General features: G+C 37.8%; 2 protein-coding genes across 4 annotated transcripts in view; both read left to right on the plus strand.

The window, feature by feature from the left end:
* The window catches only part of DIAPH2 (diaphanous related formin 2), a 1,060,116-nt gene that overhangs the window by 676,319 nt on the left and 362,498 nt on the right, over window positions 1-21,299 (plus strand). The gene's annotated exons all lie outside the window — the stretch shown is intronic.
* LOC128578520 (60S ribosomal protein L23a-like) lies at window positions 17,533-18,074 on the plus strand. Its single transcript, XM_053581179.1, has one exon. It carries the CDS (start codon window positions 17,538-17,540, stop codon window positions 18,006-18,008), a length of 471 nt encoding a protein of 156 aa, XP_053437154.1. The 5' UTR covers window positions 17,533-17,537; the 3' UTR covers window positions 18,009-18,074.

Genomic DNA, 21,299 nt, shown 5'->3' on the forward strand with positions numbered 1-21,299 from the left:
GGCCCTCAAAATATAGCAGTGCACAAGATCGAAAACTGGACCTCAGGCTGCTAGCAGTCTGATGTTTGCTTACTCTCTGTCTTGCTTTTCCCACAGCAGAGATCACGTTTGGTTTGTTAATTACCATATGCCCATAACAATGCCCACCGCCTAACACAGTATGGACATCCAGTAAATATGTGTTAGCTAGAGACAATGGAACTCTCCTCACCTTTTACTTAGCACTTCAGAAAGGTGCTTATAGTTATAAGTTTTCTTCATATAAATCTCAGGAACTCCAGTACCATTGAATCACCTTTTTAAAGCATACCTGTAAAGTATCATCAGTTTTAGGAAGGAGGATCCACAGCTTTTAAAGTAAATGTCAAAGAAAATTGACCAAAGAAAACCCAAAAGAATAAAACTCCTGGAGTGGGCCAGGCCAGTGGCATTAAGAAGAAAGTTATCACTTCTGTCACTTTCTCTACCTGAACTTGGTTGCTTGTTCTGAATCAGAAAAAATTAGTTGGAATAGGGGAGAGAAGATTTCTTTCTTTGCTTGTCACAAGGTTCATGGTTGATACCATATGATTAAAGATTAATAAGAGAAAAGCTTACGAATTTATTGAATACGAGTTTTACATGACCTTGTATTTACGGGAACTTTTGTAATAAATGAAGACCAAAGAAACAGGGGAAAACTGTGTATTTTTGTGGACAGTCATATAGAAGTATGATTGAAGGACAAAAAGGTGTGATCTAATGGTAACAAACTGGGGAGAACTTAGCAATGCCTGTTTTTTCAGGTTCTTCTGGCCTCTCTATATGACACTGCTTCCCTCTAGGTATAGGTCAGGAAACATGTCACATGAAGGTCTTCAGAGAAGAAAAGAAAAAGAAGGCCAGAGGATTACCTTCCCAGGTTTTATGGCCTGCTTCAGGGAAGAAGGGGCAAGGGGAACTCTAGTTTCTATGATCTGCTTTAGAAGAGAGGAGGCTGGAGAAGGTGAGAGAGACCTTCCTCCTGCTATGGTTTAGCTCAGTTTTCTTCAACTTAAAATGCTCAGTATGCCAGTTTCTATGTCTCTTCCGAAATTCATGTTGAAATTAATCCCAATATATCAGTGTTAAGAAGTGGGACCTTTAGGAGTTGATTACTCCATTAGGGGTCTGTCCTCATGGATGAGATTAGTGCCTTCATGAGAGGGTTTGAGGGAGAAAGCTTGGCCCTCTTTTGTTCTTTTGCCTCTTCTGTCCACGTGAGGACATAGCAAGAAGGCACAAGTACTTGTCAGACACCAAATCTGCTAGCTCATTGGCCTTGCCCTTTCCAGCCTCCAGAACTATAGAAAGAAAATCCTATTTATAAATTACTCAATCAAGGTATTTTGTTATAGTGGCATTAACAGACGAAGATATCAAGGGTACATTTCCTGCTCCCCATCAATGGAAAGAGTAAAACAAAACTGGAAGTAATGGAGAAATTGTCTCATAAATTACAGGCAGGAGGTTCTAAAATTAAGGGGGATGATCTATAATGCATATAATGATACTATATAGATTAAAATACACAGTGTCCAAAAATCTAGATAAATGTGTGGGGAAATTTATGCTGGTATTCTGATTTTTTCCAAAAGCAAAGTTCTTAGCATTTATGCCAATATGATCATCATAATCATAGTATTGGAAGGTTTTAATCCAACTGTTTATATAGTGAATTGAAATAGAACCTATACTTGTTTTTAGTAAATAATAAAAATGATGATATAGTCATACTCATTTATTGAATCTTTACTGTGTCAAACAATGGCTAATTTTACATACTTGAGAGTTTTATTTTCATTTTTATTTAATTATTTATTTATTTATTTTTAGAGACAGAGTCTCACTTTGTCACCCTCAGTAGAGTGCTGTGGTGTCACAGCTCACAGCAACCTCCAGCTCTTGGGCTTAGGTGATTCTCTTGCCTCAGCCTCCCAAATAGCTGGGACTACAGGCGCCCACCACAACGCCCGGCTATTTTTTTGTTGCAGTTTGGCCGGGGCCGGGTTTGAACCCACCATCCTCAGTATATGGGGCTGGTGCCCTACTCACTGAGCCATAGGCGCCTCCATACTTGAGAGCTTTAAAAATGTATTTATTAAATAGAATTTTTCATATCAGATGATAAAATTGAGCACAGTTATTCCTATGTCATGGCATTGGTTAGAGTTATGTTAGGATAACTTTACCAACTCATAAAATTTTTGAAATGGTTCAGTTCTCAACTTATTGATTTCTGGGGTTTATCTCATTTTATCTTTTAAAATTACCAAGAGTTCTGTAGTCTGTGTCTGTATTTGGCATCTATTGCAAATATTGGTGGGGTGGAGGTCAGAATCATGTCCAATTTTCATGCTTTGAAGAGTAACCTATACTTGAGAGAGTGAGAGAACTCCTTACTAATCTTGGGCTTCTTCTCTTTGACTTGACATTGTATGTGACATTGGCATTATATGTAACATTGCAATTTTGTTTTCTGTGACTGTGAAAAAAATTTTGTTTTGTAGGAAAGAAAAAATACTATTTTTTTCTCACTTCTTGCAAGGCTCATAGCTGACACACCTGTAACAAAAGACAGATTAACCAGAGAAAAGCATAACAAGTTTATTTAACCAACATTTTACATCACACAGGTGCCTTCAGAAATGAAGACCCAAAGACCCAAGGTAAGCCCCACCTAAGTGTGGTAAAAGAAGTGGATAGTTGTTGAGAAACATGACTGGAAAAAAAGGGGAATGATCTAATGGTAATAAACTGGGAGGAACTCAGTCAGGCCTATTCAGATTCTTTTCTGTGTCTCTGTATGACACACTCCATCATGGGGCAAGACACCTGTCACATGAAGGTCTTCAGTGGAGAATGGTGAAGCTCAGAGAGTGACCTTCCTAAGCGTTATGATGTGCTTTGGGGGAGAGGGATTCTACTTTCTATTGCTTTAGGGAACAAAGGGCAGGAGGGAAGAGGTCAAGAGAAGGCCAGAGAGACCCTATTGCTTCTGTGGCCTTCCCAGTGTCTTTTAGCTCTAAGTATTCAGCATATCAAGGTGCCATACTTTGGGGTACTGTGTTCTGAGCCCCAACACTTTCTTTTTTAAATCAAAGCATCACTTTTAGTTATTCTTCTCTGCTTTTTTTGACAGGAAAGAGACCCATTCTTAAAAAGGAGCTTTTTAGACTTTTAAATATGCGCTGTAGCCCATTCTTAACATCTTAAACTGTCTAAAAAAGCACATTAATCACAATGTTGACCTTACTGCTTATATCCTGTTGACAAATTCCTTACCACATTTACTCACAGAGATTTTGTCAATGGCAGGGCTGTCTGTGGCCCAAAATCAGCTTAGCTTTTTGATTGACTGCTGGTTAAATCATTTCCCCAACTGTAGGACAAGAAGTGACTGAGCAGCAGGGGCACCATTAACTCATTGACAAGTAAGCTGACAGAATGTTAATGACATTAACACCCTGTCAACTAACTATCAACACCTGGGATTTCCTCGTAGCATGAGGAAAGGCATTTGAAGTGGTTACAAATCAAGTTACTGAGAAGTACATTGTCCTTTTCAGACAATTCAGAACAGATTTGGGGTCTTCGCTACACTACCATTATGTTAATTTTTATTCCACTTCTATTTATTGAGAGAATAATTTTAAAACAGATGAAAATATCCACAGTTATTATGCAACCACAAGTAACATTTATTACCTTTAAAAACATGCCAGTAACAGGTTTGAGGGGGGCGATAATCTACACTTTATAAAACATTATAAATGTCATATGAAATGGACAAAACAAAAATAAAAATAATCCTCTAAAGCAAAACAAAGATTTTATTTATTTATTTATTTTTTATTAAATCATAGCTGTGTACATTAATGTGATCATGGGGCACCATACACCGGTTTCATAGACCGTTTGACACATTTTCATCACACTGGTTAACATAGCCTTCCTGGCATTTTCTTAGTTATTGTGCCAAGAAAACAAAGATTTTATTTTTAAATGAATATTGTAATCCAGGTTGTTTTCTGGTTCTGCAAGAACAAATGAGAACTTTAGACTAGATTGGAAAGAAGTTCACCACCTCTGACTCTCACCTTACCTTTAATTGCTTGCCTCAAACTCAGAAAATTAGGAGTTCAAAGCAAATCTTTTATTTATGTTAACTGCTCAGGGAGGGGAGGTTACAGGATTTAAAAAACAAACATAAAAAGAGGGCATGGTCAGTAATGGAGATGATTCATACATTGAGAAGAAGATCGTTTTTGAAAACCATGTAGGGAAAATATTTCTTTTTTTAACAAGATGATTTTTAGCATTCTTGGAAATACACACTTTTCACAATGCTATTGGGATTTTTATTTCAATTGTTTGTACATTGACTTGAAATAGAAGGTATAATTTATGATAATAATAAAATAAAAATGGTAATAAAATAGTAATAACAGCAATTGTTATTTTAAAAAATCAGAGCCAGACAGAAGTTACAATGGTGAAGGCAGATTTTATTCAGGAACTGTTGCAATAGGGGAAAGGAGACCTCATTATGTAACTGGGCAACATTCCAAATACAATAACAACAGAAAAGAAAGCAAATTTTGTGAAATAATTTAAAGAGGTTTATTTAAGCCAAATTTGAAGACTATGGCCTGGGGCCACACCCACGAAGTCTTGAGTAGGTGGAGTCTCTGTGGTTGGCTTACAGTTTGGTTTTCTACATTTCAGGGAGACATGTAAATTTGTAAATCCATACATGAAAGGCTTATATTGGTTTGGTCTGAAAAGGTAGGACATCTCAAGGGAGTGGAGGGTTCTTACAGATTATAGGTGGGTTTAAAGACTCTTTGATTTGTAATTGGTTAAAGAAATGAAGCTTTATCTAAATGGACTTGGAATGTTTTAAGTTAAGATAAGGAAGTCTGTTAGTCGGAGACTAGCCACTGGTCATATACCTGACTCAAGTGATTTGTTATGTAAATCGAGGGCTTGTTGTTTGTTTTGCATAGGCTTAGGCCTGTTCATGAGTTACAAAATATATCTACAGGAAGGGAGGGGGGCATGATGAGGCCTTTCTGACTTCCCTTCTCATGGCTAACAACTCAGTTTTAGGGTATCCCCTTGGCCAAGAGGATGTCCATTCAGTCAGCTGGTAGGAGCTTAAGATTTTATTTTAGTTCACAACAAGGGCAAGTGGGAATTTATAGTGAAGAAACAGGGTGGAGGTCTATGGATGGAAAATGACTACAAGGAGATTATCAAGTATAAGGGGGATTCTGGCTAAACCAATCTGATAGGCTTCTTGCTGAAGACAGTCCAGGGTAATAAGATGTGGAGCATGAGAGATGAGCAATTTAACAATATATGGAGAGTGGTCAGATACCAGATACCAAGGGTAGAAAACGAGGAATTTGATCAGATATCCAGAGTAGAGGATTTTGTTAAATTGACCCAATAGGATTCTTTCTAAAACTGGACTGCTGGGGCTAAGGATAAAGCCCAAAGGTGGGAACTAGTCAGAAATGGGACTCAAAGGAACCTGATTAAAATTTGATTAAAGAGAGTGTCTTTGTCACTGTTTAGTGAATGTCATGTACCAGCCACTGTGCTAGGAGTACTTATCTGTATCTGCCTATTTATCTACATCTATCTATACAGATTCTCGAGTGCACTCTGAAGGACTCCTATGAGATAGGTACTATTACTAACCTCATTTTAAATATGAGAAAAGTGAGTCTGCAGAGGTATAACCATGGACATGAGGTCATGTAGGTAATAAGTACAGTTAATGAAGGTCAGGATTCAAATTTGGTCTTTTGGACATTAAGCCTTGTGCCTCTAACCATGGTATTGTGCTGTCTCTGAGGTCAGACAGGTTCAAAAATCTAAGATAAATTTCTCATTTGTTCCCTTTGAAACTGTTTTATTGCTTCCTTTCCAATCTCTCTCAAATGGGAAGAAATTTTTTTGAAAGGATTGTAAACTAATTTAAAAATTAGCTGCTCACTTATACCGTCTCCTCCAGAAAGCCTTTCCTAATCATATCAATCAAAATTAATTTGCCTGTCCCCTGTGTTCTCATAATATTTTAATACTTTGGTTATTATACTTGCTGATTTGCTTATACTCATTTTATGGACATGTCTATTTTGCACACCAGGTTATATACTGTTTTGAAATACAAATTTTTTTCATCTTAGAGTACTGTACAACAAGCCAAGCAAAATACTTTATATAAAGTTAAGTGCTTAACAAATGTTTATTTAAATAGGTTAGAGTTCATTGAATAATGGTTAATATTACCTGAATTGCTACAAAAGTTTTGAGATAGACTGTGTTATGGTCCATTATTTCACATTTTGTTTTTTTTTGAGACAGAGTCTGACTGTGTTGTCCTCAGTAGAGTGCAGTGGCATCACAGCTCACTACAACCTCAAACTCTTGGGCTTAAGTGATTCTCTTGCCTCAGCCTTCCAAATAGCTGGGACTACAGGTGCCTGCTACAACGCTCGGCTATTTTTTGTTGCAGTCGTCATTGTTGTTTAGCTGGCCCAGGCCGGATTCAAACCCACTACCCTCGTTGTATGTGACTGGTGCTATAATCACTGTGCCACAGGCGCCGAGCCCATTATTTTACTTCTAAGAAACATAGTCAACAGTCCCCTTTCCAATTCACCCATGCAAGTTTCAACTTGCTCTGGCATAACCTCAGTTTGACAAAAGAAAGGATCTAACATGTTTCAAATACTCCTTTACAATGGTTTGATTTAAAATGCAGGCAGTGAAAATGTCTTTGTAAAAAATTATTTCTTAACAAACTCTTAGATAGAAGTCACATTCTAAGAAACTATCTGAATGGAGCATATATTTGGAGGATATGTGAGCACAAAAATTTTCTTTGAAGAGTCTTCTTTGTTTGAAATTCAGCCTGAAATTATATAGATGATGAGCTACATTTTTCAAACTTTGTTCAGGGAATTGATAGACATTTGGTGCATGATGCTAATGGTGAGAAGAGAATATATTGCTCAGTTAAAGGGTGCATAAACCCACTCAGGCCACAGGAGACTCATCTGGGAAATCATCTTTTTCAGAACATAAAATGGGACTTAATTTGTCTGAAAGAGTTAATGTACCCTCAACCTGGCAAATTCTCATCATTCTCATGAGAAGCTAAGTTTTACGAGATGTAAAAACCTTTCCATGGGATTTATTCGTATTGAGTGGAAAAATACAAAAAAGAAGCTTGAAAACATTAATCACTCAATATGATTATAATTTTTGTATATGCCTATATAATAGAGAACATATAGCACATATGCATTTCTATTAATAAATATAGAGACAGATAAAGCCATTTTGATATTGATAAAATCATAAATTAGATATCAGCAGTGACTCTGAATTTGTTTCCTTTTGCTTTAAGATTTGCTAAAACTGGTTTCAATTATAAAGGGCACATGTAGTATATTAAATATGCATAGTGTTTAGGTAATAATAGTGATGTTGGTATAATTTTTCAGGTAATATATTCTTGTAGCAAAATCTCAATCATGTACTATTTTCATAATGTAGAAAAATATATTAGTATCTTTTTCTATGATAGAAGTCTGTTCACTTATTTCTAGTTAGGATCTGTATAACATATAGCTTATGAAAAGTATAGCAACTATTATAAATTTAGATTTTAAGTGAATGTTCCCTGTTGTTTGCTTCTGGTTTTAAACATTAAGGTAAAGTTTTAAACTTTATCTTTTCTTCTGGTTTTTAAACTTTAAGATAAAGGAAGCTTTAGAAGGTGCAGACTGAAAGAAAATGCAAGAAAGCAAGTCAATATGTTCAGTAATCATGTATTAATGTTCTCTTTTGTGTTGCAAAGGTAAGATAGGGTAATAACCTATTTCATTGTCCCAACTCATTGGTGAAGTTAGAAATGGAGAGAAATATATGACTAACATTAGTGAAAATTATCCAATTGAATTCTGTTGATCAGAGTGTATACATACCTCTCAAGACGTACATTCAGAACTATAATCAACTTGAGACGATTACATCCCAGTTACTCGTTTAAGGCTAAGTGACTCACCAATAGTGAAAATGGAAAATCAATGAAAAATAAAAAAGGAATTATAGACAAGCTTTCCAAAGGTCATCAGTGAGAAGGAGAATAGTACCTAGTCACCAATTGCTGTTGTCTGAGTCAAGAAAAGACATGAGTAACTGCGTTCATAATGGTTCTGAGAGGTGACAGTAACAACCTCTTTACCTCATCAAAAGCAATATTTAGTAAATGGTTTTGCTTATCTGCTAAGGCGTTGTCAACTTTATGCACAGCAATTCTATTCAATTACTGATCTCTAGGTGCCTTTATCACGAGCCTGACTCAGAACCTATATATAACAGTACTTTCAAACTTCAGTGTTTTTACAAACACAAAGTATTTTCCTTTTTTTTTTTAATTGAGACAGTCTCAAGCTGTTGTCCTGGGTAAAGTGCTGTGGAGTCACAACTCACAGCAACTTCAAACTCTTAGGCTTAAGTGATTCTCTTGCCTCAGCCTCCTAAGTAGCTGGAACTACAGGCGCCCGCCACAAAGCCTGGCTATTTTTTTTTTTTTGTTCTGCCAGGTTCAAACCCGCCATCCTTGGTGTATGTGGCCAGTGCCCTACCCACTGAGCTATAGATGCTGTCCCAAGTATTTTTCTTAAACCATGTGAATGAAACGATATATGGACGGTATCAATAGACCTAAGCTCTAGCCTTGACTTAGGTCTATTGTTGATCTTAGGAAAGATGCTTCTATTGTGATCTTAGGAAAGATGCTCTGTTTACCCATTTGTCAAACCGAAACTATAATATTTGGCTTGTCTACCTCATATATGTTGTTATTAAGATTAGGTATAATAATGACTTTTTTTACCTAAAATTAATTTTTAATAGAAGAATGTATTCCATCATAGAAAATATTCAGTGAGCTAATATAGAACTGGTACAATATAAAAGTAAAGTCTCATGGTCTTTAAGTTTATATCTGACTTTTACAGAATCATGAGTTTGAAACTTTGTATAATAATGACTTTTAACATGCTTTGTAAAATGGAATAACCATATAAAAAATATCATTTATTTATCCTTCTGCCCTAAATCTCACTAATTTATTTACTTCAGGAAAATGTTCTTTATAAATAGCAGTGGCCTTTTGTCCAACTTCGTTTTATCTTTTGTTGTTGTTGTTGTTAAATTTAAGTTCTGTCTAAATTTGCTTCTTGTTTTTACTGGTAGAGAAAAGGTACAGTTTATAAAATATAATGAAAGCCTGTGGAGGAAGCAGGATGCTAACACCTCATTATTCAAGGAGTATCCAGATGTTCGGTGTTAAACAAATCCCTACCTTTTCCACATTGGTAGAAAAGAGGAAGAGACAGCAGATGAAATTTAAGGATTCTTGCATACTCTGTGAAAGATGACATTCTAAATGCTGTAACACCTATAAAAGAAGATTAAAGTATATTTCTTGCCTTCAAGGAAGAATGTAGTCAGGGAGGTAAAACTGACAGAAGATAGCAGCAAACAATATATGATGATTTAATTGCTAAATGAGTGTAGTACAGGCTAAAAATGCAATCGACATTTTCAGTGTTCTTTACTATCTTTTCGATTAGGTGAAACAACATTTCAGCTGTAGGCACAATTGAGAATTAACCATTGTAACTTTATAATTTTGTTGGAAATGTGTTCTCAAATCAACTAAGAGACCCAAATAAAAAGTTAAGTATGGAGATGCATTGTAAAGCCAAATGGAAATGACTTTGTATATTATCCTTTGTTTTGAAATAGATATCTGAAGCACAAATAATTAAGAACTTGGTATACCAACACCTTCCCTACGTTCACAAATAAGTTTCTTTCCATGTTTTTATCAATCAGCATATAATTCTTAAGTAGCTACTGCAGTCCCTAGCACTGTTCTATGTGCCATGGGATAGAAGCATAAAAATGAAGTATAAAATATTCTCTTGCCTCTAAAGGACCTTAACATTTAGTTAAGAGCACAAATATGAGAAATACGTGAATAAAAGGATGGTGTTTAAGTAAGTTTAATTGTGTGGCCTAGTTATAAATGTACACGTATTAAGAGTTAACAAGGCAGGGGACACTGTGGTTGTAGCAGCTTTGTGGATGATAATAGCTTTCAATTCCTGTTGATTGATTTGTAAGCTCTCTGTGTGAAATACATTTACTGTGTTAGTTTTGTGGTGATCATCTTTTATACTCCAGTGCATGGTACATAGTAGGGCTCAAATATGTCTGGAGAATGAATGAATATATGATTTATTCTCTACTGACATTTTATTTCAATATTATAGTTAAAAAATATTTTGCTGTGTCCTCCCATAACTCATCTAATTCTAATTGACTTTCAAATCCATGTAATGTCTTTATTTAAACAAACAAAGCCCCTCACTAATTATGTCTGTATTAGATAATCATTAAAAATGATTTTACAGGGAGGCAAGGGAGGCAAGATGGCCTTCTTAAAGCCAGCTTTCAGCAGAGGCTCCCATCCAGAGGGAGAAATAATGGCCAGAAATAACCCAATAAAGTGGAAGATCGGGAGCTGAGCTGAGAGAGAGGATCAATAGGTTTGCATTACCCCTGCTGTAACAAGCTGGGACTCCAAGGAAACAAATTTCAGGTACAAAACCCATCCCAAAGAGGACAGGAGTCCTCCCCCCCTGCCCCCAGGAGACTGGCTTGAGGTGAGTAGAGAACAGATGACCTTTTGTTTCACCAAAGTGGAGAGAACGACTGAGGGCCAGGACTCCCTCCACAGAGAAATACTGCTGCAAGCCAGGCAGTCTCTTGCCTGGGCCAAAAGTTGATCTAATATTCTCCTTACCTTCCTGAACTCCCAGTCCACCCCTACACCATCTTCTGGCAGTCTGGAAGACTACCCCTGCAAAATCCCGAGTGTTTGGCAGATTTTCACTAGGGCAGGGCACCTCATGAGCTATGGGACAATTGCGCTGAAACTATAACTTTAATAGAGGCAGGGAGTCACATGGGGAGACAGACTGCCCCATATTGGAAAGAGCATAGCTCAGGTCCCGGGCTACTGACCACCAGGGACCACGGCCCACCTGTTCCCTAGCTCAGCAGCCCACAGTGGGTGGCTCAGCTCCCCACCCAGCTCAGAAGACCCACGGCCAGACTGGCCCCTGCAACCAGTGACCTGTGGCTCACAGCCGGTGGCTCCCACCTGGCCTCTGCTACCCACAGCCCACAGCCAGCAACTCACAGCCAGCCGAGTCCCACCCAGCTCCTGTGACCCATGTGGCCAGAGACCCCGCCCTCTGGTTCCCCACCTGGCTCCTGAGACCCAGGGCCTGCAGCTGGCAACTCCTGCCCAGCCACTGCAATCCATGGCCCAAGACCACTGACTCCCACCCAGCTCCTACAACATGTTTAGCCCATGGCCAACGACTCCCCACTCTGACTTCCCATCTGGCTCCTGTGACCCGCAGCCCAGGCCAGTGACTCCTGCCTGGTTCCTATGACCCCTGAGTCCCCCTGAGGCCAGTGACTCCACCCTCCAGCTCCCACCTGGCTCCTGCAACCTGCACACAGCAGTACCCCAGACCAGCAGCACTACCCCCGACAATGGCAGTACTGCCCCTGACAGTGGTGGCAGCTCCACGTTCCCTCCCACTGTAGTCAAATTGAGCTGCCAGTGGACCCCCGCTGCCTAGATGCTGAAGACCTTTTGAACTCTCCTACCTAATTGGTGTTTGTGTCGACCAGGACAATTGGTTTGGAACTCTTGACCTGGGCCAATCACCCGGGGACACACCAACGTTGTACCCTGGTTGTGTTGTTGTGGGAGTGTGGGATTATTTATCCCCTTCCAGTTATCGCCTGTGGTGGGGGCAGGGTGTCTTAGTTGCTTATATAATCCCACAGGTGAGATTTCAGCCCAAAGCCACTGATTCACTAGGAGTGGACAGAGACTAGCTGAATACCAGTCAGTGCCATCTAGCCCCACCATACCAAGCAAGTGCCCAGAGTTTCAGGCAGTAGTTCTGAATGGGACCTTTGTAAACCTCTAAGGGAAAAGCTGCAATCACCAGTCCCAGTTCTTTGGTAAAGGGCTGGTTAATTACAACTCCAGGAGCCCTCAATTCAATTTCACCTTGCCAGCTTCTCTAGCCTTATGGTGAAAAATAATCATGGGATGGAATCAGCAGAAAAACTCTGGCAACATGAATAATCAAGGTAGATCAACTCCCCCAAGGAATGACAAAGGAGACACAACAGAATATCTCATTCCTAAACAAATGGCTGAGATGTCAGAAATCAAATTCAGAATTTGGATTGCAAATAAGATTAACAGAATGGAAGTAAAGATGGAATTAGAAATTCAAGGAGCAATTCACAAGTTCTCTCAAGAACTCAGTGAATTCAAGGACAAAATCACCAAAGATTTTGACACATTGAGGCAAGAACTTGCAGCCCTCAAAGATCTGAGAAATACAGTAGAATCCCTCAGTAACAGAATGGAGCAGGCAGAAGAAAGGATCTCTGACATTGAAGACTAAGCTTTTGAACACTCCCAAATGCTCAGAGGAAGAGAAGTGGAGAGCAAAAATGGATCATTCCCTGAGAGAAGTGTGGGACCACTGCAAACATTCACCTCATAGGAATCCTGAAGAAGAGGATGGTCTGAAACACACAGATACTCTATTCCAAGAGATAATCGAGGAGAATTTCCCAAGCATGGCGAGAGATACTGAAATTCAGATAGCAGACAGTTTCAGAACCCCAGCACGACTCATCCCAAATAAAGCGTCTTCTAGACACATTGTAATTAACTTTACCTAAGTAAATATGACGGAGAAAATCCTGCAAGCAGCCAGACAAACCTCTTCTGGCTTGAAAAGTTTGAGCTGACAGATCTACAGTCATTCTAATATTCTTCCCCTTGTAGGCTATGATTGATGGTCATTGACCTTCAATCTCCTAAAACAAAACAACTTTCAGCCCAGGATCCTGTATCCAGCATCCAGCTAAACTGAGCTTCATTTATGATGGAGAAGTTAAATACTTTACTGACATACACATGTTGAAGAAATTTGCCATAAGCAAACCAACTCTTCAGTATATCCTCAGACCCATCCTCCATAATGACCAGCACAATGCTCTACCACCAAAGTAAACTCACTCTGAAATTCTTGACCAAAACCCAATTTCCACAGTAATGAAAAGATTCAAAATGTCAACTGGACTTTTGAAAAACTTGACATCCAAAATAGTACCAGGCTTATCAGTACTCTCAATTAATGTGAATGGCTTAAACTGTCCTCTTAACAGGCACAGGTTGACTGACTGGATACAAAAACTCAGGCCAGATATCTGCTGCATACAAGAATGTCATCTTACCTTAAAGGATAAATATAGACTCAGGGTGAAGGGATGGACATCTGTAATCCAGGCAAATGGAAATCTGAAAAAAGCAGAGGTGGCAATTTTATTTGCAGATACACTAGGCTTTAAACCAACCAAAGTAAGGAAAGACAAGGATGGTCACTTCATATTTGTTAAAGGAAACACTCAACATGATGAAATGTCAATTAACATTTATGCATCCAACCAGAATGCTCCTCAATTTATAAGGAAGACCCTAACAGACATGAGCAATTTAATATCTTCCAGCAACATAATACTTGAAGATTTTAACACCCCTTTGGCAGAGTTTAATAGATCCTCCAATAAGGAACTAAGAAAATAAATTTTGGACTTAAACATCACCATACAACAATTGAATTTAACAGACATCTACAGAACATTTCATCCTAACAAAACTGAATACACATTCTTCTCATCAACCCGTGGAACATCCTCCAAAATTGATCACATCTTAGGTCACAAATCTAACCTCAGCAAAGTTAAAAGTATAGAAATTATTCCTTGTATTTTCTCAGATCATCATGCAATAAAAGTTGAACTCACCAATAACAGGTATCTGCATATCATACAAAGAGCTGGAAACTAAATAATCTTATGATGAATGATAGTTAGGTAATAGATGAGATTAAGAAGGAAATTGCCAAATTTTTGGAACAAAACAATAATGAAGACAAATAATCAGAACCTGTGGGATACTGCAAAGGCAGTCCTAAGAGGGAAATTTTTAGTGTTGCAAGCCTTCCTCAAGAGAACAGAAAGAGAGGAAGTCAATAACTTAATGGAACATCTTAAGCAACTGGAAAAGGAAGAACATTCCAACTTCCAACCCAGCAGAAGAAAAGAAATAACTAAAATTTTATTCAAAAGATCAATGAATTAATAAGTTGGTTTTTTGAAAAATTCAACACAATTAATAAACCATTGGCCAACCTAACCAAAAATAAAAAATTAAAGTCCATAGTGTCATCAATCAGAAATGGCAAAGGCAAAATAAGAACAGACACTTCAGAAATTCAAAAAGTCCTTAATGAATACTAAAAAAAAACTTTATTCTCAGAAATATGAAAATCTGAAAGAAATTGACCAATACTTGGAAGCATGCCAACTTCCTAGACTTAATCAGAAAGAATTGGAAATGCTGAACAGACCTATATCAAGAACTGAAATACAGTCAACTATACAAAATCTCCCAAAAAAGAAGAGTCCAGGACCAGTTGGCTTCCCATCAGAATTCTACCAAACCTTTAAAGAGGAACTAGTATCTATGTTACTTAACCTTTTCCAAAACATTGAAAAAGAAAGAGTAATTCCAACACATTCTATGAAGCAAATATCACCCTGATCCCCAAACCAGGAAAAGAAAACTATAGACCAATATCTTTAATGAACATAGATGCATAAATATTCAATAAGATCCTAGCAAAGAGAATACAGCAACATATCAAACCAATTATACACCATGACCAAGTGGGTTTTCTCCCAGGGTCTCGAGGTTGGTTCAATATACGTAAATCTATAAATATAACACATCCCATAAACAAATTAAAAGGCAAAGACCATATGATTCTCTCAATAGATGCAAAAAATGCTTTTGAAAATATCCAGCATCCTTTCATGATCAGAATACTTAAGAAAGTAGGTATAGAAGGGACTTTTAGTAAACCGATAGAGGCCATCTACAGCAAACCCACAGCCAATATCATATGGAATGGAGTAAAACTGAAAACATTTCCACTCAGATCAGGAACCAGGCAAGGTTGCTCATTGTCTCCACTGCTTTTTAATATTGTAATGGAAGTCTTAGCCATTGCAATCAGGCAAGAGAAGGTGATCAAGGTATACAATTAGGGTCAGAGGAGACCAAACTTTCACTCTTCGCAGGTGATATGATTTTTTACCTGGAAAACCCCAGGGACTCAATCACAAAACTCTTAGAAGTGATCAAGGAATACAGTAGTGTCTCAGGATACAAAATCAATACTCACAAATCAATAGCTTTTATATATACTAATAATAGTCAAGCCAAAAAAACAGTCAAGGACTCTATTCCCTTTACAGTTGTGCCAAAGAAGATGAAATATTTGGGAATTTACCTAACAAAGGACGTGAAAGATCTCTATAAAGAGAATTATGAAACTCTGAGAAAAGAACTAACTGAAGATGTTAACAAATGGCAAAACATACCAAGCTCATGGCTCGGAGGAATCAACATTGTTAAAATGTCCATACTATCCAAAGCAATATACAAATTTAATGCAATTCCTATCAAAGTACCACTGTCATACTTTAAAGATCTGGGTAAAGTAGTACTTAGTTTATATGGAACCAGAAAAATCTCCTCGAATAGCTAAGACATTACTCAGAAATAAAAACAAATCAGGAGGAATCACGCTACCAGACTTCAAACTATACTATTTAGTGATCAAAACAGCATGGTATTGGCACGAAAATGGAGAGGTAGATGTCTGGAACAGAATTGAGAACCAAGAGATGAACCCAGACACTTATCATCATTTGATCTTTGATAAGCCTATCAAAAATATAAATTGGGGTAAAGATTCCCTATTGAACAAATGGTGCTGAGAAAATTTGCTGGTGACTTGTAGAAGACTGAAACTGCACCCACACCTTTCACCATTAACAAAAATTGACTCTCACTGGATAAAAGATATGAACTTAAGACATGAAACTATAAAGATTCTTGGAGAGAGTGCAGGAGAAACACTCAAAGAAATTGGAGAATACTTCATGAGGAGGATCCCCCAGGCAATTGAAGCAACACCAAAAATACATTACTGGGATCTGATCAAACTAAAAAGCTTCTGCACTGCCAAGAACACAGTAAGTAAAGCAAACAGACATCCCTCAGAATAGGAGAGCATATTTGCAGGTTATGCTTCTGACAAAGTTTTGATAATCAGAATCCACAGAGAACTCAAACTTATTAATAGGAAAAGAACAAGTAATCCCATTTCATTGTGGGCAAGGGACTTGAACAGAAGCTTCTCTGAAGAAGATAGGCCCGTGGCCTACAGACACATGAAAAATTATTCATCATCTTTAATCATCAGAGAAATGCAAATCAAAACCACTTTGAGATATCATCTAACTCCCATAAGAGTGGCTCACATAACAAAATCCCAAAACTACAGATGTTGGCGTGGATGTGGAGAAAAGGGAACACTTCTGCACTGCTGGTGGGAGTGCAAGCTAATACGTCCCTTTTGAAAAGAAACATGGAGAATACTCAGGGATCTAAAAGTAGACCTGCCATTTGATCCTGCAATTCCTCTACTCGGTGTATATTCAAAAGACCAAAAATCACTTAATAACAAAGATATCTGCACCAGATTGTTCATTGCGGTTCAATTCATAATAGCCAAGTCATGGAAGAAGACTAAGTGCCCATCAACCCATGAATGGATTAATAAATTGTGGTATATGTATACTATGCAATATTATGCAGCCTTAAAAAAGGATGGAGACTTTACCTCTTTTATGTTTACATGGATGGAGCTGGAACATATCCTACTTAGTAAAGTATCTCAAGAATGGAAGAAAAAATATCCAATGTACTCAGTACTATTATGAAACCAATTTACAATCACTCACACTTTCATATGAAGAATAGATCACAACTATTGGCCCAAGACGAAGTATGGAGGAGGGAGGGATGGCAGGGGAGGGGAGAGGTCAGATTGAGGGAGGGTGAATGGTGGGATCATATTGCAAGGGTACATGTCGGATCTATTAGTATAGATTATAAATGTTTTAACACGATAATAAGTCAATGAGATGAGGTATATATTAACCAGCGTGATGTAAATGCTCCTAATTCTATATGAAATCAGCACATCATACTCTATAAATGCATTAATGTATACATGATATATGTGTTTATGATTTAATAAAAATAATAAAATAAAAAACAGTGACATATCAAAAAAAAAATGATTTTACATTCTAGGAACTCACCCAAATTGGAATATGCAGATATTCTAGGATTAAGTTAAAGGAGAATTCTAAATTTAAGATTTGATGTCTCTTTTCACAAGATGGCGCAGAAAGCGAAGAAGGAAGCTCCTGCCCCTCCCAAAGTGGAAGCCAAAGCAAAGGCATTGAAGGCCAAGAAGACAGTGCTAAAAGGCATCCACAGCCACAAAAAAAAGAAGATCCGTACATCACCCATCTTCCGGCGGCCAAAGACTCTGAGACTCCGGAGGCAGCCCAAATATCCTCGGAAGAGCACCCCCAGGAGAAACAAGCTTGACCACTATGCCATGATCAAGTTCCCCCTGACCACGGAGTCTGCCATGAAGAAGATAGAAGAAAACAACACACTTGTGTTCATTGTGGATGTCAAAGCTAACAAGCACCAGATCAAACAGGCTGTGAAGAAGCTTTATGACATTGATGTGGCCAAGGTCAACACCCTGATCAGGCCTGATGGTGAGAAGAAGGCATATGTTCGACTGGCTCCTGATTATGATGCTTTGGATGTTGCCAACAAAATTGGGATCATCTAAACCAAGTCCAGCTGGCCAATTCTAAATATATAACTTTTCACCATAAAAAAAAAAGGAAAAGATTTGACGTGAACACTCAACATAGATGTTATAGGTCTTTTAAAATTTATAAACAGTATTTTTTAGTATTATGTTTTGATCAGTGATTCACAGAGTGTGTTAAACATAATCGGTATAGGCAGTGAGATGCCCTGTGATGGGGCATATACCTGTTATATCACTTAACATATCTGCCTAAGCATTCAGATATCAATGCATAATTGACACAGAGTTTGCCTTCTGCTCTGTTACATCTCCCTTTTGCCCACACACATACTTTGTCATTCTTTTAATGCTGAATTTGCCTTGTGTATAAAACATCACAACTGTTAGGTATACAAAAATGATCACTGTGCTGTGGCTCAGGCCTGTTATCCCAGTACTTAGGAAGGCCAAGGCAGGAGGATTGCATGAGTCCAGGAGTTTGAGACCATAGTTGAATAACATAGCAAGACCCTGTCTCTACAAAAAATAAATAAGACAAGCCTGGTGTGGTATAAACCTGTAGTCTTAGCTACTCAGGAGGCAGGAGGATTACCTGAGCCCAAGAGGCTGCTGTCAGCCGTGATTGTACCACTGCACTCCAGCCTGCGCAACAGAGTAAGACCCTGTCTGTAACTAAAAGAAAAAAAAAAGACATGGAACTTTCATTTCAGAAATATGTAAGTAAGAAAACAGAATCAACAATGTATTTGAATGATTTTAAGACAATATAGATGTGATAAACATAATACATACATTGGAGACAGTCTCACTTTGTCACCATGCGTAGAGTGCTGTGGTGTCATAGCTCTGCATTATGTTCACATACACTGCAAAAATCACTCTGCATTGAATGTTCACATACATTGTCTTAGCAGTAGTTCACAGCAGTGGAAGATCACTTTTGACTGAATACTTAGGGGATGTTTTCAGGGAGAGTTATAGTTCAAATAAAGCAAAGAGTCAGAGTCAATAAAGATCAAAACGTGTGTTGAGAGAACATCTAGTAGACCTGTTTGTCTCAGAGTAGTGATAATTATTACTAGGAAAGAGTTGGTAAACATAAAACTCCAAATAATCAAGAATCTGGTCCAAGGAGTTGGAACAATGTTTAGCGGGTTGTAAATTGCGGAAAGGCGGGGAAATCTTCTTCTCTTCCTTCTCCCTGCTTCCAGCCAGCACATGGTATTTGCCTGGAGTGACACTTTGACACCTGCCAACTGCTAATTCAAGTAAGAACTAAAGTTAGAATTATTTCTAATATGAGAAAGGTGTGTATGCATCTGATAGGGCAGATGGTATTTATTTTAACCTTCAATAATGCACTTCACTGCCCTATAGTTAGGATTCGTAATACAGTTATATCAACTTGTATTTATATAGTGTTTTACAGTTTAAAGAGTTCTTTTAGGCCAGGCACAATGGCTTATGCCTGTAATCCTAGCACTCTCTACTCTAGTAGGCTGACGCAGGTGGGTTGCTTGAGCTCAGGAGTTCAAGATCAGCCTGAGCAAGAGGGAGACTGTCTCTAAAAATAGCCGGGTCTTGTGGCAGTTATCTGTACTCCTAGCTATTTGGGAGGAGACAAGAGAATCGCTTGAGCCCAGGAGTTTGAGGTTTCTGTGAGCTATGACACCACTGCACTCTAACCAGGGCGACAAAGTGAGACTGTCTCCAAAACAAAAAAAGAAAAAACCTGTTTTATTTTCTCATGTCAACTCTGAAATGTTCTATAACAAAAACTGTCGTATTAACTCTTGCACCTAATTGATATTTTTGAGGATTCATCCATTGAACACGTTTTTTTTTTTTTTTGATTGATTTACTCTCTGTGTTCCAGGCATTGTGCTAGGTACTTGGAATACAGTGGTAAGCTTAAAATGAGATAAAGCTTACCCTCGAGGAGGTTTTAGTCTGTTGGAAGAGAAGGCATTCAACAACTGCATAAATAACCAAGGCAGGTGATATGAAAGAGATTTATAATACATGCCAGTCAACAACCCAGTTAGCAAGAGTTGTTCTCCAGAGGAAGTAATGCTTGAGCCGAGATTTGAAGGATGGATAAGAATTAATGCAGGGCGGAGCCTGTGGCTCAAAGGAGTAGGACGCCGGCCCCAGATGCCAGAGGTGGCAGATTCAAACCCAGCCCCAGCCAAAAAACTGCAAAGAAAAAAAAAAGAATTAATTCAAGGGAGAGGTGAAGGGAAATGTTTGACAGTTTGGTAACTCCAAGATGATTTGGCTAATTTCTTGTCCATGGTCTTACTGGTTTTGAAATTGGAGAGTTAGAAATCTTTCAAATTAAGCCAATTACTGAGGACGTTTTATGTTTCAAAAACTCTGTTAACTTTTTTCTCCAAAGTTGCTTTTACTATTGGCTAGGGATTGAGTGTGGGTATTTCTGAAAAGCTATGTCAGATCTGTGGAAAACCTAAAGCTCTACGGACATTGTGGGAGCTGGAATTTTTCAGCTAAAGAGGTTGGAATAGATTTAGGTATTTATCCAAACCGAATCTTCAAACCACGAGAGATTTGCCCATTACTAGTTTACATAGAGCTTAACTACAGTGGTTTCCTCATTCAACATTTACTTTTTTTATTTAAACAGCTTAATCGAGAGCTATAAAAACACCAGATCAGTCTTTTCAAATAAAAATGAAATGCAGCTGCCATGGGTTAGTGTTTCAGAAGAAACCCTGCTGCCTGTAAGCAATTTATGTGTTAAAATGATGGTTTTTTAAAATACCAAAAGACCTAGTTTTTGGTTGTAAGGTCCTATCTTTGAATTGTTAAGTTTATGGAAAGAGACAGTTCTTTTGACTTGTTTTGTTTGTGTGTATGTGTGAAATACCAAAAGAGTCATGAAATTTGTTGGTGTGTTAATCAAGGGAAGATTTCCATAATTTTATTAACAATCATACTGCACATGGGACACTTTGCCTATTTTTCTGCACATATTATATATGTCATTGTTTATGTTTTCATTAAATGCCAAAATGTGCTTAGGTTAACAATACTAATTTTTATTCAAACTCTTTAGACTTAAGAATGATTGTTCCTTTTTCCCTTCTGTGAATCCTTGCTTTGCTTTTAAATGTTAATGTTATCAGGAATGAAGTATTTTAATACTTATTTCCTTTAGAAGAAATAAAAAGTATCAACTTACAATAAATTAGCCTCAACACAGAAAGTCAGAGAGATAAACTCATAATTCCAAGTTATGCAAATAAGGACATTTAAGTAGAAAGGATTTGATTTGGTGATCTTGAA

Source organism: Nycticebus coucang, chromosome X (genome assembly GCF_027406575.1).
Source record: "Nycticebus coucang isolate mNycCou1 chromosome X, mNycCou1.pri, whole genome shotgun sequence".
In the NCBI taxonomy this organism is placed as follows: Eukaryota; Metazoa; Chordata; class Mammalia; order Primates; family Lorisidae; genus Nycticebus; species Nycticebus coucang.

What these genes read in the sequence shown, in the direction of transcription:
- LOC128578520 (XM_053581179.1), top strand. Translation starts at nt 17,538, where the DNA reads ATGGCGCAGAAAGCGAAGAAGGAAGCTCCTGCCCCTCCCAAAGTGGAA.